Raw genomic sequence first — 18,122 nt, 5'->3', positions numbered from 1 at the left:
ATTAGAAATTATAATATCATTTACTTAAAATTAAACTAATGAATTGCTAAGACAATTAATAGTACTAAATTAAGTTTTGGAGGTATTCATATCTTTAACATATGCTATGGTATTTTTCAGTAACTTTGCTCCCAAAACACAAATGAATTGAAATTCCATGTTACTAGGTATGATCATAAAATCAGATCAACAGAAAAAAATAAACTCTGTAGGAACGATAATCATTATCACAAAATTTGATCCCAGGGTATTTACCAAAATCACCAAACACCTGCTGCATTTAATAATTATTCTTATGCCAAAAGATTCCATAGCCTAAGGGTGAGAATAACATTAAGCCCATAAACTACTTAATTTGAATGGGTGATATAACAAGCTGCTGCCATTTAATTGTAAAACATGAAATGGTCTCACTCATAGCAGGAATCTAGAAAACTTAAATAAGGGACCAGGAAAATGAATAACTATAAGAAAGTGAAAATCAAAGTCAACAAAAAACTATGAACCAGAGACACTTTTTGGGGGGTGGGGGGCGGGAGGGGAGGGATTGGGGTCAGAATGGGGGGATTGCAATTGTATGGGGAATATAAAAATAAAAAAAATAAAAAAATAAAAAAAACAAAACAAAAAAAAAAAGTGAAATACTAGGTAGGATTATCTTAATGGAAATTAGGAATCTCAAAGGATATGGTAAGGTCTCTTCATTCCAGAATCATTTTATGGAGTGCAATTCCTACCTCCTAGAAAAGTTTTTCTTTAATAAACATCATAATATAATGACTTGAAAGACATTTAAGATGTTTCCCACATCAGAAATCACTGATAAATTCTTAAGTATGATAGGAAATTTTATAAATTTGGAACACATAAATTATTGAGAGCAAAATAACTACATTTTCCAGCTTCATGAAATAAGGATCATAAGAAAACCCTCAGAAAATGACATGCTTCTTGTAATTCCAACTTTCTTATTCATTTTCACTCCTAGGGAAATCTCTGTAGTAAAAAAAAAATTCTGGAGTGGACTTGTGAATGGTCAGTATTTTCAGAATACAAAGAATGGTCCTGAGAACCAAAATAACTGGTAAAAAAAATATATCTTAATATATTTAGAAAAGACTTCTGTTTTATAAACTTTATATCTATGTGAACATTAAACATTCTTTAAAAATATCAATATGACCTAAGACTGTGGTAAAAGTTTTGGAGTTTTGAATTCCCCCTTTGTTATAGCAGAGTGAGTAATTTGGAGAAAATGAAGTAGTAAAATAGGGATGTAAAACCAACCTAATGCTCTGACCAACAATGAAAGAAGGGATTTCATTGAAGAAAAAAATATGACCATCATAATGTTCATAAATTGATACTCATAAAAATAGATAAAAAAATATTGAGGTTGTTTGTAAGAACCAGCAAGATACATTCATTCCTATCATCATTTCCTGTTTTTGTACTTGGTATCACAGTTGTGCAACATATTCAGTAATCTTAAAAAGTTATCTATAACTTAGAATGTTATCTATAACCCAAATGTCTCAAAATTGCTTTTGCACACACACATACTCACATACACAACTGAGTTAATATGCATGATTTTTTGTCTTCAAAAGGGAGAAAAGTTACACAAAGTTTAAAAGTTGTAAACAAAAACTGCTTTTAATCCATCTATGTAGCTCCTGTACTTATTGCAATTATAGATTTAAATTAATGGAAGACCAACGAGAATACTTTTGGTTAATCAAGCAATATTTCCATGCACATGGAGCTGAGTCTCTTTTTCTTGGGTTCTCAAAAGAAAATAAGCAGTTTTCTTCTGTACACAGATATGAAAGTTTCTGGAAGTTCCAGACATCTCATCTGTCGTGTTTGATAAGTGTGTTATCACAATTTTTAGAAATGTCAGATGTCATCTTAAAAGTGCCTCGTCAATGAGATCTAAATATAAAATACAATCAACAATATTAATTTAACAATAAAATTAATTTAACAATAATGAACATTCCAGAAGACACCCACACATATAAGGCTTACACAATTTTCCAATAAGTCTTCCTTGTGTGTGCAAGGAACTCCCTCATCAGTCAAATCTTTTCTATCAATCAGGACAATTTCCCAAAAAAATTACATAATACACTACAGCATCTAGAAGTTTCCATCATCCTCAGCTTCTAAGTAAATTATTCAGGTGCATCCATGGAGTTCAGGCTGAAAAACTAAAATGGAGGTTCATTTTCCTATATGTGTCAGGTCAGGCTAACAAATCAAAAGAGTAATAAAGAAAATCATCCCCTCACCATGCAAAAATTATTACTGCTGGCCATGGCCAACAGGCATATGAAAAAATGTTCAACATCACTTGTCATCAGGGAAATGCAAATCAAAACTACCATGAGATACCATCTTACACCAGTGAGAATGGCACATATTAAAAAAACTAGCAACAACAAATGTTGGCGAGGGTGTGGAGAAAAAGGAACTCTTCTGCACTGTTGGTGGGAGTGCAAACTGGTCCAACCACTGTGGAGAGCTGGGTGGAGATTTCTGGACCTACTAAACATAGAGCTTCCATATGATCCAGCAATTCCACTCCTAGGTATTTACCCAAAGGACACAGAAACATCAATCCCAAAGAACACCTGCACCCCTATGTTTATAGCAGCACTGTTTACAATAGCTCAGCTTTGGAAACAACCCAAATGCCCAAAAATAGATGACTGGATCAAGAAGATGTGGTACATATATACCATGGAATATTACTCAGCATTCAAAAAAGATAAACACATGCAATTTGCTGCAACATGGATGGCGCTGGAAGGGATCATGCTCAGCGAAATAAGCCAAAAAGAAAAAGAAAAATACCGGATGGTCTCACTCATAGCAGGAATCTAGAAAACTTAAATAAGGGACCAGGAAAATGAATAACTATAAGAAAGTAAAAATCAAAATCAACAAAAAACTATGAACCAGAGACACTTTTAGGGGGGCGGGGGCGGGAGGGGAGGGATTGGGGTCAGAATGGGGGGCTGCAATTGTATGGGGAATATAACAATAAAATTTATAAAAAAAAAAAAAAAATTATTACTGCTGCTATGATTGTATTTCCTCATATTCTTTATCTCTGCTTATTCCATTCTTGAGTATTTACATATATTGATAACATACAGTGTATGTCTTCCTTCTATGTCATCCATACAGTGATAACATTTCAGAAAAAATATGTCATTAATATAATTTTCAAGAACATCAGAATATTATCACGAAAATATAATTCCATTTCAATTTTAGAATTTGTCAATGTTTTTGCTACTGTGCTAGTTTTATTTATTTATTTTTAATATTTATTTATTTATTTATACAAGCACTGGGTACAGTCAGAAGCACAGTCAGAAGCACGGGTGAGAGAATCCACCAGAGTCAGAGCGGAGAGCAGAGCAGACAGACTGACGAAGTACACTGCTGAGGGGAGCAGTGGGTGGCAGGAGAGGTCTGCTCTCCATGTGGGACCCTTGCCCGGTGGCCGGGGATTGAACTGGCGCTGCAGAGGCTGTGGGCAGCTTTGCAGCCCAGCGCTCAAACGCTGCACCAGCAGGGGAGGCCCTGTGCTAATTTTATTTATTTATTTTTGTTTTTTGCAACCCCCCCATTTTGACCCCAATTCCTCCCCTCCCGCCCCCCAACCCCCAAAAAGTGTCTCTGGTTCATAGTTTTTTGTTGATTTTGATTTTCACTTTCTTATAGTTATTCATTTTCCTGGTCCCTTATTTAAGTTTTCTAGATTCCTGCTATGAGTGAGACCATCCGGTATTTTTCTTTTTCTTTCTGGCTTATTTCGCTGAGCATGATCCCTTCCAGCGCCATCCATGTTGCTGCAAATTGCATGTGGTCCAACCACTATGGAGAGCTGTGTGGAGATTTCTGGACCTACTAAACCTAAAGCTTCCATATGATCCAGCAATTCCACTCCTAGGTATTTACCCAAAGGACACAGAAACATCAATTCCAAAGAACACCTGCACCCCTATGTTTATAGCAGCACTGTTTACAATAGATAAGCTTTGGAAACAGCGCAAATGCCCAAAAATAGATGACTGGATCAAAAAGATGTGGTACATATACACCATGGAATATTACTCAGCATTCAAAAAAGATAATTTTATTTTTTTAAAGATTTATTTATTTTTTTACATAAGCACTGGGTACAGTCAGAAGCGCGGGAAGGTGAGAAAATTCACCAGGGTCAGAGTGGAGAGAAGAGCAGGCAGACTGATGAAGTATACTGCTGAGGGGAGCAGCGGGCGGCAGGAGAGGTCTGCGTACCATGTGGGACCCTAGCCGGTGGCTGGGATCGAACCGGCGCTTCAGAGGCTGCAGGCAGCTTCACAGCCCAGCGCTCAACTGCTGCACCACCAGGGGGGCCCACCTGTGCTAATTTTAAATGAAAATAGTTTCTTTAACTAATTACCAGAGAACATAATACATGTTCTATAGCTAAAATTTATATTCTTTAGGTGGTAGATTGTTGCAAGCCTTCTTCTAAATAATTTGCTCTTTTCCAGAAGTATGAAATTTGATTTTACTACATACATGTGTTAACTTTTAAATACAAATAAAAATTAATCCCACACATCATGTTAACAATATTATACATTTAAAAATATATTTTAGGGCCTCCATGGTTGCCTAAGGGTTGAGTATCTCCACTATCACCACTATGGCTTGATTTCAATCCCTGGCAAGGGAGCTGACCCACATGGCACAACAGACTTCTCCTGTCTTGTCCGCTGCTCCCCTTGGCAGTGAATTTCAGTAAATCCTCCTGTTCTCCCCACTCTATATGATGAATCCTCTCATGCCCTGCACCTCTGGCCTACACCCCAGTTCTTCATGCAATAAATGAATGTATAAAACTTTAATATATATTATTAATTATATTATATGTATTTGGGTTTTGTTTCATTGAAATGCTCAATAATCAAATAATCATCTCCCTAACCTATGTTTTCATAGCCTATGTATCATGGCTGAGTCAAGTCAGTTAAAATGCTCCACGTTATCATTAATATTGAAAATACTTTCACATTTATAATAAAGTAGTGATTTCTTCAAATAATTTCATCCTTTACTTCACTGAACAGTTAAGTCACAGAAACATCCAATGGTCCCATTTTGTCTTGCAGCCAACATAACGCAGAAATGATGTGTGATGGCTATGTGAAGGAATATGGGGAATTTCACTATGAATGGGTTTCTACTGTTGGGATTTTCTGCCAAGCTTGAGCTGGAACTCGTCCATGCTTCCCTGTTCTTAGTCTTATACCTGGTGGCACTAACTGGCAATCTCCTCATTATCACCGCAATTTCCATGGACAGTAGTCTCCACTCACCCATGTATTTCTTCCTGAAACATCTCTCCTTTCTGGATCTGTGCTACATTTCTGTGACTGTACCAAAGTCAATTTACAACTCTTTCATGCATAGTGGCTACATTTCCTTCAAGGAATGCATAGTGCAGTGCTATGCTTTTACTATCTGTGGTTCTGCTGAGCTGTCCATGCTGACAGTGATGTCCTATGATCGCTACGTGGCCATCTGCCTTCCACTGCGCTATGAAATCATCGTGGATACCAGTAAATGTGTCCACAGTGTCTTAGGCGTCTGGATCAGTGGGATCATTTCAGGAGCCATGCAGACAGCTGCCACTTTCTCTATCCACTTCTGTGGTTCCCATATCATTCACCAATACTTCTGTGACATCCCCCAGCTCCTGAAACTCTCGTGTTCTAATGAGTACATCAGCGAGATTGGGATCAGCGACTTCTTGGCTGTTATAGCCTTTCTTTGTGTCTCCTTTATTGGAGTGTCCTATGCACAGATATTCTCTACTGTGCTGAGGATGCCATCTGCTGAGGGCAGAGCTAAGGCCTTTTCCACTTGCCTTCCCCACCTTGCTGTTGTCATTTTATTCATTTCAACGAGCTTCTTTGAGTATCTAAAACCGCCTTCTGACTTTCCAAGTTTAGTGGACATTATGCTCTCTACTATGTACACAATAGTGCCCCCAACACTTAACCCAATGATCTATAGCCTGAGAAATCAAGCCATGAACTTAGCTGTAAGAAAGGTTTTCCAAAGAAGGCAACCCTGACACTTTGTTGAGACATTTCTGTTAATTCGTGGTTGACAAACAAGTTCACAACATATTGGGGAAACTGCTGGGGTAAATAAATTGAGGTGAGTGAAAATTAAATGAGTTTATTAAAGAATCAAGGCTGTGGACTCAAGCATGGAATAAGCTACAGATAACCCTGGAAAAGCTGCCCAAACTTTATGGTCCTGAATGAAGGTATTCTCTAATTTGCAGGGGAACAGGGAAAGGATCTGGGGACCTGTCTGGTTTATATTTGTAGCTGTTGTTGTCTCTGTATTGAGAAAAACAAGGATGTTATTAATTACAATATTGAGAGCATCATGTACCCAGAATTGGGAGTTTTAGTTCCTCCATAAATCTTGACATCTATTTTGAAGTTACTAATTTGCACAGAAAAAGGTGTCTCCAAAATATTGCTTTATCTCTGCAGTGGCAGGATGGACACTTAGCAGGTCTTCAATGATCCAAGCAGACCTCGGTAAAGGAGAGTCCTGGAGCCCTTGGTGGCTTCTCAGGCTTTTATTGAGCTTTACATGCATCGCAGCAACCAGGTACACTGGCAGGCAGGAGTGCCAAGGTCCAGGAGGCTGGTAGGCCTCCAAGCCTCTGGCAAATCTTCACTCTGGGCTTCTCTGGCCTTCTTTTCTTCTCTTCTCTCACCTGCCTCTTTTCTTTTGGTGACTATCTCAATACCCCTCCCATGGCCCACAGAAGTAAATAAGACCATTTGCAACAATGTAACAACTGCAGGTGCCCCCATCAGGCAGGGCAATCCTAACTGTAGGAGGGCAGAAAAGCCTGAAAACCATTTACCAAACCATTTACCCTACAATCCACCCCCTCAGGGTTTTCTGCTATAGTGTGTGTGTGTGTGTGTGTGTGTGTGTGTGTGTATACAATTTTCCCTTAACAAACATAAATACTGCAACCATAGCCCACAAAAGAAAATAGAATACACAACCATTAAACAATACAATAGAACACAGATAATTCCAGGCACGCACCAACCTAGTGGCAAAATATGATTATTGGCACCAGCAAATGATCCACCACTTGTGCTGCCAAAGGCACTGCTCATAGAGGGAGGAGAACCATCCGGCTGTGGTCTTGGCCACAAGCCACACACCACATCCACCCCCAGGATGCACTCACTCTTGGATTGGCAATTCTGTACTCTGGGGGTAATCACCCAATCATCAGGGTTTTCTGTCTGCAGTCACTCCAACACTCGGCTTTCATAGCCACCAATGCGACACGCAGATCCCTGCACTCAGGCTAACCCACTGCACAAGCACATGGGTTGGGGATCCGTGAATGAAAGCTCCACGTGAGGTCTCTCCTGGGTCCCCTCTTTGGCTGTGGGCTCCACCACAAGCCATGTTCCCCACCCATCCCTCAAGGACAGGTTCCTCAACTCCTCACCCTTACCCAATAGTGAGCAGGGCATCACCCACCGGTGATTTTAAAAGACTCACTAGCATTCTTTAGCATACTCAGTCTGCTTAACAGCTGCTCAGGGCTTCCCAATCTCAGCAGAGCTTTACCTTTCTAAGTTGGTTTTTCCTCTGCCTGGCTGCTGGGCAGTACACAGGCTGCTCCTGGCCATCAAAGCCCACTGGCCACCCGCAGATTCCCATCTCCTGGGGTGTACAAACAATACTGTCCTCCCCCAGGGTCCCCAAAACATAACATTACCCTACCAAAGTTCCTCCACCTTCTGGTGGGATTGTCAGTCCAAGTCCATCAGTCCTTTCCTGCATCAGCACTGGGCGAGCTCCGAATCATGGTCCTTCTTCCCTGACGATTCTGCTGCCTCCGGGGTCATTGGCTGGTCCTCTTGGGCCGTCTTCTCCACTTGAGATTTCGTCTTGCAGCTCCTGGAGTCTGGTCACCACCTGCACTGCCATGGCACATCCAGCGTTGTCAGAGGCAAACACAGTCTGCTACTTCTCAGTCCCTCCTAAGATCTTTGGAGGGCTCCATACTTGTCTGCATTTAATCATCCTGCCAACTACACCAATTGTAGTGTCAGGATGGGCACTGAGCAGGTTTTCTGATCTGGCAGATGGGTATAGGAGAGTCCTGGAGCCGTCGGTGGCTTTCTCAGGCCACCAAGCTTTATTAAGCTTTACATGCATCACAGCAACCAGGAACATTGGCAGGCAGGAGTGCGGGGGCCAGGAGGCCTCCAAGCCTCCTGCAAGTCTTCACTCTGGCCTTCTTTTCTCCCCCTTTTCTCTCCTGCGTCTTTTCTTTTGACTATCTCAATATCTTTTGGGTGGCCCACAGAAATAAATAAGATAGTTTGCAACAGTGTAACAACTGCAGGAGTCCCATCAGGCAGGGCAATCCTAACTGTGGGAGGGCAGAAAAGCCTGAAAACCATTTACCAAACCATTTACCCTACAATCTCAAAGTGCATTTTTTTCTGGACATAATGTATTCAGGTCCAGACCAGTTAACTGTTCACTCATGACAAAACCAGGTGTGAGAAAAATTTCCATAATTTCAAAGAAGTTAATATAGTCTCTTCCCTGATGATTTCAGTCAGGATGATGGGAAACAGTAACATGAGGTTCTTTCTCATTTTCCACAATTCCCCTAACGAGTTGGGATATCATACCATGTCTGTGAACTCAGTGTAATTACCTGACCTTCAGCACCCATTGACCAGGTAGCACCTCCACTCCCAGGCTCTATCAAATTTAGGGCCTCCAGGAGCAAGTACACTGAGGCCACTCTGCCCCTCTCTTAAGATATATAGATTACTTGGCACTCAAGTGAGAAAAATTTTAAATAACAATAATCTTTAAGTTGCTCAGAAATGCATGTTCATAAACATTAAAATGACTTAAGAAATGAATGGCAAAACCATTTGCATTATTGCATGCTAACAAAAAGGATAGTTATTTTAAAAAGTAGATAAATGTACTTATGGAGGTATAATGAGCTGTGATCAGAAAATAGGTATCAATGGATGATCAATCATCTCAAATCACAAGTAAAGACAGAATTAGTGAAGGAAAGAAAAGTTTCCAAGTGTGAAAATATGAAATTCTTCCAAATAAACTCATGAAACAGAGTGAGAAACACTATGAAAAGCGTTTGAATTATAAATGATAGAAAAGAAGGGACTGACATGGGCTTATAAAAGTTCCCAAACACCATTTCATCTTTATTCCATGTTTTAAAGGTAAGAACAACAGACAATACTGAAAAAGATTTTTTCATATTTTTTCCAGAATTAATTGAAATTTATTTTTTTTCTTGAGAAATAAAAATTTTCTGGGTACAGTCAGAAGTGTGGGAGGGTGAGAGAATTCACCAGAGCCAGAGCGGGGAGCAGAACAGGCAGACAGACGGAGGACACTGCTGAGAGGAGCAGTGGGCGGCAGGAGAGGTCTGCTTGCCATGTGGGACCCTCGCCGGTGGCCTGGGATCAAACAGGTGCTGCAGAGCTACGGGCAACTTTGCAGCCCAGCGCTCAACCGCTGCGCCACCAGGGGAGGCCCTGCATTATTCTTTATTTCAACAATCCATTGTAAAATCAGTTTTACAAAAGTCACAAGGTAGAAGTTTTGATTCCTTTTATTCAAAGGATATCTGATGGATTCTGTATCTTTAAATGAGCAATCATGTCCTCAGAATTTCAGTGTCATTAATTGCAAAATATTGTTTCCTGATGAATTTCACCTGTGTTTTGTTAAATGATGGTGTAGGTGTGTGATTTCCTACTATGTTCTATTGATGTATGGGTTCATGCTTATAACATCAAACTCTGTTAAGAACTAGATTCACAGTCCAAGCTTTTCAACTCTCTTCTTCCAGGTTGTTTATGATTCTCTAGGATCTTTCTATATCCATATAAGCATTAAAATCAGTTTACCAATTGCCAAATGTTAAATGTATAGATTAAGCAGGAAAATAAAAATCTCATAGCTTCTAATCCATGACCAGAATATATATTTTTTGCATTTACTTATGTCTTTAGGATTCTATCCTCAATTATATAGAGTTTTTAGTGTAATGGATTTGTACATCAGTTTTTTTTTAAAATAAATTCAAATCCATTTTTCAAATGGACACATTATTATAATATCAATATTTCAGGTGTTAACAATTAAAAATCATCTTGTTTATATGCTTAAGTTCAGCGCTAAATCTCCAATTCTGTTCTCCATGCAATTGACACATTTTACCTGAATCACCCCCTCCAAATCCCCCCTCCCTTTGGTAAGCACTAGTTGCTCCAAAAGTTTTTTGTTGTTGTTGTTGTTGTTAATTCATTCCTTTGTTTTGTTACTATATAACTCATGAGCAAAATCATATGTCTTTCTTCTTTGACTAATTTCACTAAACGAAATAACCTAAGTCTAATCAAGGTTGTGACAAATGGCAGATTTCAACCATTTTATATCTGTAGTGCTCTATCCTATGCATATACCACATCTTTAGTGATCATTCTTTGAAGGGCACTTACCTTGTTTCTACCTCTTTGCTGTTGTAAATAGTGTTATAATGAACCAAAGTTGACTCTACATTCGAAAATACTGGTTTCCACATTCTTTGAATGCAAACCAAGAGTGGAAATTGTGGATCATACTGTAGATATATTTTTAAATTTTTCAGAAACCTGCATCTTGTTCCCCATGGTAGTTGCATTAATGTACCAGCATATGAAGGTTCCCTTTTATCTGCCCCTTCTCCAGCACCCTTGCCTTCTTGTCTTCTGGATAATGGCCTCTCACAAGTTTGAGATGAGATGTGATTGTGGTTTTTATGTACCTATTCTACAATAAAAGAAGTGAACATCTTTTCATGAGACTATTGGCTATCTGTTATATGCAGAGAGAGCCTGTTGAGATCCTCTTTCAATATTTAATAGAGCAGTTTTTTCATATTGAATTGTATGAGTTGATTATATTTTTTAGATATTAATCTCGATCTTAGATAGTTTGTAAATATCTTTTACCACTAGTGGTCATCTTTTTCTTCTAGTGATGGCTTCCATCACTGTTCAGAAGCTCTTTAGTTCAATGTAGTCCCCTTTGTTTATTTTTGATTGTTTCCCTCTTATTGGAGTCCAATCCCCAGAGTCATATCTTAGGCTGATCTCAATAAGATTATTGCCTCTGTTTTCTCCCAAGTATTTTATTGTTTTGAGTTTTCACTAAGGTACATGTCAATGAGCTTATAGTCTATGCTTTCCACAAGTTTTAGGTCATACCTTCAAGGTTTTAATCCATGTTGTATACATTTTTGTAATAAGGTGAATTTCCAGGTAACTAGGTATAATCATTAAATCAACTCAATAGAGAAATACTCTGCAGGAACAATCATGTAATTATAAATTTTGGTCCCAGGGTATTGCCCAGGAACACCAAATACCCATAGCTCCCAGATAACTTGCTTGTGCCAAAGTGACTTCAGAGTCTAACCCCCAGAGGCCAAAGAAGGGTTGAAATGAACTTATTTCGCTATCAAATTCATAATTTTCTGAATATGGCTGAACTCAGAGATCTGAATTTTGAACTAAATGTAATTTGACCACATCAACAGCTTCTTCTTCATTTGAGGGGATACATTTGAATATGCTCTGGTGAGTTTCCAAAGGTTCTAAAATGATAGATTAATCAGAATAATGAAAAGCCCATAAATGACTGATTTTTGAATGGGTGAGAGATGAGCCTCTGATATTTAACTTGTAAAATATGAAATATTATGTGTGAACTAATATTTCATGGATTGTTTACATGGAAATTATGGATTTGGGAGAGAACATTGCAAACTCCTTCCTCTCCAGAAACATTTTGTGGAGTGCAGTCCCCACCTCCCTAGCAATGCCTTTCATTATGTAAACCATCTTAGAAGTAATGCATTGTGAATGTATGATGGATGACGCTCTGATACTTCTTGTATTCATATTTTTCATTAACTCATATCTGCCCATTGTAAATGATAAGGGCTGCTTCCACATCAGAAATCACAGATAAATTGCTCATTTATCATACAAACATAAAACTATGGGAATAAATTAAATGTATTAATGAGAATAAAGTGACTAATATATTCCATCTTCACAAAGTAAGGATCAAACAGAAACAATCGATTGAAAGATTATAATAAGTGACCAAACTTCTTTTATTTTTTTTTAAGATTTATTTATTTATACAAGAGCTGGGGTACAGGCCAGAGGTGTGGGAAGGTGAAAGGTTTTACCAGAGACAGAGCAGGAAGCAGAACAGGCAGACAGACTGAAAACACTACTGAGGGGAGCAGCGGGCAAGACAGGAGAGGTCTGCCGCGCTATGTGGTTATCTCCCTGGCAGGCCGGGAATCGAACATGGTCCAGAGGTTGCAGACAGCTTCACAGTGCATGCTCAACGCACTATGCTCAACTCACTGCACCCAAACATCTTTTACAACATTAATGTAGCCTTCTGATTGCTTCTAATCCTCAGGGAAAGTTCTGAATTAGAGATAATTTAGAAAAAATTTTGCAAAGGACATGTTAATGGCCAAATTTTTAGAAATATAAGGAAAAAGACTTTCAAGGGGAATAGCTGGTAAAAATCCTTAGATGTATCACACTTAATACATTGAACAGAACTTTTATTATATATTGAAATCACTTCATCTACCTGAATTTTAAAAATTGTTTAAAAAAGAAATATTCACCAAACACTGTTATATATTGTTATATTATGAATGACCCCTTTGGAAAAAAAAAAAACATAATAATCTGGAGACAAGCAAATAGTAGAACGAAGGAAGTAAAATTCTGAATCTTCTTTGAATGGAGGACTTTCTTTCATGGAACAAAAGGGACCATCTTTATCTTCTTACTAAGGTCACAGCTTATGAAGAAAGGCAAAATTATCTTGATAATGATACCTAAAAACCAACAAAAGAGTTACTTCAAATCTTTTGTTTTCCACTGCTCTCCTCTTGGTTTCAAAGATAGTTACGGTTGCAGTATATTAACTAATAGTTAGCTATTTGTATTCCATAATGTGACATTTCTTTTTACACACACACACACACACACACAAACACACAGACAATTGGGTTAGTATATAAATTATAAGCAAATATATATCTTCATATATATATGATATTAAAAATAATTGTATAGTCCTTTTCTGGACAGAAAAGATTGTTTCAAAGATGAAAACAAAAATTGTACATAATTCCACTATATGGCTGCTGTATAAATTATTAACAATAGTTGATTTATATTAAACAAAAGACCAAACAAAACTCTTCTGGGTATATCAAGCAATATTTTCATGCATAAGACATACCATTTTTGTTGGGTTCCATAAGGATTAATAAGCAACCTTCTCCAGATACACAAAAATAGAAGTTCTTAGAGCCTCCAGAAACCTCACCTGGTAAGTTTCAGTTACAAGAGAGGATGGATGGATGAGTAAAGATTTCACTATATGTCTAGAATTGTCAGGCATTGTCTTTAAAGTCTCTTCAATATTTTTAAATATAACATTATTTGGTTTAATTTAATAGTATTACAATATTCCTTTCTAATACACACAAAGACATAAATGCACACACATCCATACCCAAAACCTCTCTCTCCACACACATATACTGAACCAATTTTTTTTTAAGATTTATTTATTTATTATTTATACAAGCACTGGGCACAGTCAGAAGTGCGGGAGGGTGAGAGAATTCACCAGAGCCAGAGCGGGGAGCAGAGCAGGCAGAAGGACCGAAGTACACTGCTGAGGGGAGCAGCAGGCGGCAGGAGAGGTCTGCGCACCATGTGGGACCCTCCTCCTGTGGCCGGGGAGCAGCCGGGGATCGAACCGGCACTGCAGAGGCTGCGGGCAGCTTCGCAACCCAGCGCTCAACCGCTGCGCCACCGGGGAGGCCCACTACTGAACCAATTTTTAAGTAAGTTTTACTTGATGTTGTAAAGGACTCACTCATCATCTCCAAGTCTTTTCTATCAAATATTATCTTGAAAAAATTATTCATTTATAATTTGAAAATTCTCAATATTTTTGCTGCAGCACTGATTATAAATGGACATTTTCTAAATACCAATTATTTACATGACTAAGTAAAATGTCACCCAGATATTAATTTATTGGTTTAAAATAAAGACTGTTTCAAAGCTTTTACTAAATAATTAGCTCTTTTCCACATGGCATGCACATTTTTCACCATAATACTTGCCTATTTAAAGTTTTTTGTGTATTTATATGAAATGAACATCCTTTGATATGATTAATATTATTAATTTTGTTGATATAACATTGATCTATAATACTCTATATGATTTTGCTTCTATATTTGCATCTACAGATGTATGATACTACTAGTTGTCTTTATTCATAATAGTACTGTGTATTTCACTTTTGCTATTAACATGGGTACAAAATATAATTAATAGTTATTCAATATTTTATTTAAGACTTCAAGCAAATTATTTTTTCATCTGTATATTAAAAATGTTATTTTTTCATAAAATACACTAGAAAGTCTTTTCCATTTCCTTTGGGAAACTAGCATTTTTCAAATGAATTTTTATGATCTTTTGTATGAATGATACTGGTTATTGAGATAATTATTGCACAGATTCTATCAATTTTGAGTTTCTTAATTCCAATTAATGAGAAAATAAATGGAAAAAATGAAGATTTTTTTATATAAAAATAAAAAAAATTGAATTGCAATTATAAATCCATTGTAGATAGATGCAATATGATTAGGTAGAATGATTCATTAAAAAGTACAAGTAGGGCCTCCCTGGTGGTGCAGCAGTTTGAGCACAGCTCTGTGGAGCTATCTGCAGCTTCTGCAGTGCAGGTTCTATTCCTGGCTGGCTAGAGAGATACCTATATGGCACAGCAGAACTCTCCTGCCTCGCCCGCTTCTCCCCTAGTTAGTGTTTTCAGTCGTCTGCCTGTTCTGCTGCCCTCTCTGTCTCTGGTGAATTTTCTCACCCTCCTGTGCCTCTGGCCTGTACGCCAGCTCTTGTACAAATAAATAAAACCTTTAAAAAAAGTACAGGTAGATAACAAAATTATTATTATTATTATTATTATTTAAAGATTTATTTATTTATTTATAAAAGCACTGGATATAGTCAGAAGCACGGGAGGGTGAGAGAATTCATCAGAACCAGAGGGGAGAGGAGAGCAGAGCAGGCAGACTGATGAAGTACACTGCTGAGGGGAGCAGCGGGCGGCAGGAGAGGTCTGCGCGCCATGTGGGACCCTCGCTGGTGGCCGGGGATCGAACTGGTGCTGCAGAGGCTGTGGGCAGCTTCACAACCCAGCGCTCAACAGCTGTGCCACAGGGGAGGCCCGATAACAACATTATTAATGTGAGTGTATGGACTGAAAAAAATTTAATATAAATGAACATTGAATATTCCATATGTCTAATAATAAAATTATGTATTTTAAAGATCTTATTAATTTTATTACATATATTCATTTTTCCTTGTTTTTGATTGAAATGGGCGTATCTATAATTTAGATTGTTGTTTACCATGTTTCCATAAAAGAATCAAAGCAGGCGCGCAGACCTCTCCTGCCGCCCGCTGCTCTCCTCAGCAGTGTACTTCGGTCCTTCTGCCTGCTCTGCTCCCCGCTCTGGCTCTGGTGAATTCTCTCACCCACCCGCACTTCTGACTGTACCCAGTGCATGTATAAACAAAACAAACAAACAAACAAATAAATAAAACATGCCTCTATTAAAAAAAAAAGAATCAAAGCATATTAAAATTTCTTGACATGATTTTTAGTATACATAATGATTTTTCATATGTTATGAAGTGTAATTTCCACAAAGGGCTTCTTGACCAACTTAATTGAGTCCAGTTAAGTTAGTAGATTAAACAACTTTCCATTTTCTTTCATGGATCCCAACTTGTCTTGCAGTCACCATCACTGGGAAATTAAGAAGGACTATGGCTAATTTCACTATGAGTGGGTTTCTTCTGATGGGATTTTCAGCCAAGCCTGAGCAGGAAATCATACTTGCTTCTCTGTTCTTGGTCTTATACATGGTGGCGCTAACTGGCAATATCCTCATTATCACTGCAACTTCTGTGGACATTAGTCTCCAGTCACCCATGTATTTCTTCCTGAAACATCTCTCCTTCCTGGACCTGTGCTACATTTCTGTGACTGTACCAAGGTACATTTATAACTCTTTCTTGCATAGTGGCTACATTTCCCTCGGTGGATGCATAGTGCAGTGCTATGCTTTCACTCTCTGTGGTTCTGCTGAGCTGTCCATGCTCACAGTGATGTCTTATGATCGCTACATGGCCATTTGCTTTCCACTGCTCTACGAACTCATCATGGATGTCAGCAAATGTGTCCACAGTGTCTTAGGCGTCTGGATCAGTGGGGTCATTTCTGGTGTCATGCACACAACTGCCACTTTCTCAATGCACTTCTGTGGCTCCCATGTCATTCACCAGTTCTTCTGTGACATCCCCCAGCTCCTGAAACTCTCGTGTTCTAATGAGTACATCAGCGAGGTTGGGGTCAGTGCCTTCTTGGCTCTTCTGGCCTTTCTTTGTGTCTCCTTTATTGGACTGTCCTACACAAAGATATTCTCTACTGTGCTGAAGATTCCATCTGCTGAGAGCAGAGCTAAGGCCTTTTCTACTTGCCTTCCCCACCTCACTGTTGTAATTTTATTCATGTCAACCGGAGTCTTTGAGTTTCTCAAACCACCTTCTGACTCTCCTAGTGCACTGGACATTTTGCTCACTATTATGTACACAGTTGTGCCCCCAACATTCAACCCAATGATCTATAGTCTCAGAAATCAAGCCATAAAGACAGCTGTAAGAAAGGTTTTCCAAAGAAGAAAAACTGACCTGTTTTTTTGAGGCCCATTTGTAAATTCCAGTTGAATATTTAAGTTGAACATTTATTGGGAAATTATTTTGAATATTTATTGGGAAAACTTTTGGCTTCAGTAAGTCCAGACAAATGAAAAGGAAACTTGAAAGAATCAAGTTTGAGGACTCATGTCTGGGAACATCCTCAAGATAATCCTGGAAAATCTTCCTCAAATTTGAAGTCTCAAGAGGATTTTAAATAATTTACAAGGAAACATTTCAGGTGGCCCATCTTATGTACTTATGTGATGTCTTCCATGCATTGAGGAGAACAGGGAATGTTGTTAAGATATTCCCCATTTAAAGTTTCATCGATGGGTGCTTGAACTTTTAGCCCTGCAATAAAACATGAAGGTCTTATTTTTTTTTGAAATTACTGATTTTTCAGAAGCAACAGTATCTAAAATGCTTTCCCACAGGAAACATTTTCCTGGGTGCAGTTTCTTCAGTACCAACCCCAGCTGCATCTTAATTCTTTAGTTGTGCTTGTATGTGGGATGAGGGGGCATGGTACCCACTAGTGTAAGTTGGTTAACCAAACACAGCACAGTCAAGCAAAAATAAATTTAACAAGGAAATGAGCAAAAGGAAAGTTGTCATATTAGAGTTTTGTTTTAGTCTGTATGGGCTATCTGAGTAACAGCCATATTCACACAATAGCTCTGTAAACATTACTCTCCCAATACAATAGAACAACCAGACTCTCATCACCCATTGGCTCATCTAAGGCTCTATGAAGCTTATGGGCCTCATTAAGCAATATGCTGAAGTCACTCTGCAAACATCTCATTATGTCATTTCTTTGCCTCTAAAAGTTGCAATGGCTCATCCATCACGTACATGGGAGGAAAGTTTAAATAAAATAATCTGTGAGTGCCTCAGAAATACATGTTATTAAACATTAAAAGGATAGAAAGAAGAACTATAAATATTATTAATAGAATCTATGCTAACAGAAGTAAATATAATTGAAAAGCATAGAAAATATATATATGAGTGTAACGTGTAGTGATCAGAATTTAAAAATCAATGCATGCATTAATTAGCACATCACACATGGAAAGACAGAATTAGTGAACTGAA

General features: G+C 38.2%; 2 protein-coding genes across 2 annotated transcripts; both read left to right on the top strand.

Moving 5' to 3' along the window:
- Positions 1-5,221: 5,221 nt before the first annotated feature.
- LOC311167718 (olfactory receptor 14J1-like) lies at positions 5,222-6,145 on the top strand (the record flags this gene model as incomplete). The annotated part of the gene is made up of 1 exon (XM_084228769.1): positions 5,222-6,145. One exon carries the CDS (start codon positions 5,222-5,224, stop codon positions 6,143-6,145), a length of 924 nt encoding a protein of 307 aa, XP_084084895.1.
- A 9,946-nt stretch (positions 6,146-16,091) lies between these two features.
- LOC311188490 (olfactory receptor 14J1-like) lies at positions 16,092-17,052 on the top strand (the record flags this gene model as incomplete). The annotated part of the gene is made up of 1 exon (XM_084259609.1): positions 16,092-17,052. One exon carries the CDS (start codon positions 16,092-16,094, stop codon positions 17,025-17,027), a length of 936 nt encoding a protein of 311 aa, XP_084115735.1. The 3' UTR covers positions 17,028-17,052.
- Between the last annotated feature and the right edge of the window lie 1,070 nt (positions 17,053-18,122).

Source organism: Talpa europaea, assembly GCF_964194135.1.
Source record: "Talpa europaea genome assembly, chromosome: 2".
Classification (NCBI taxonomy): domain Eukaryota; kingdom Metazoa; phylum Chordata; class Mammalia; order Eulipotyphla; family Talpidae; genus Talpa; species Talpa europaea.
This window is presented reverse-complemented; position numbering and strand designations above follow the sequence as displayed.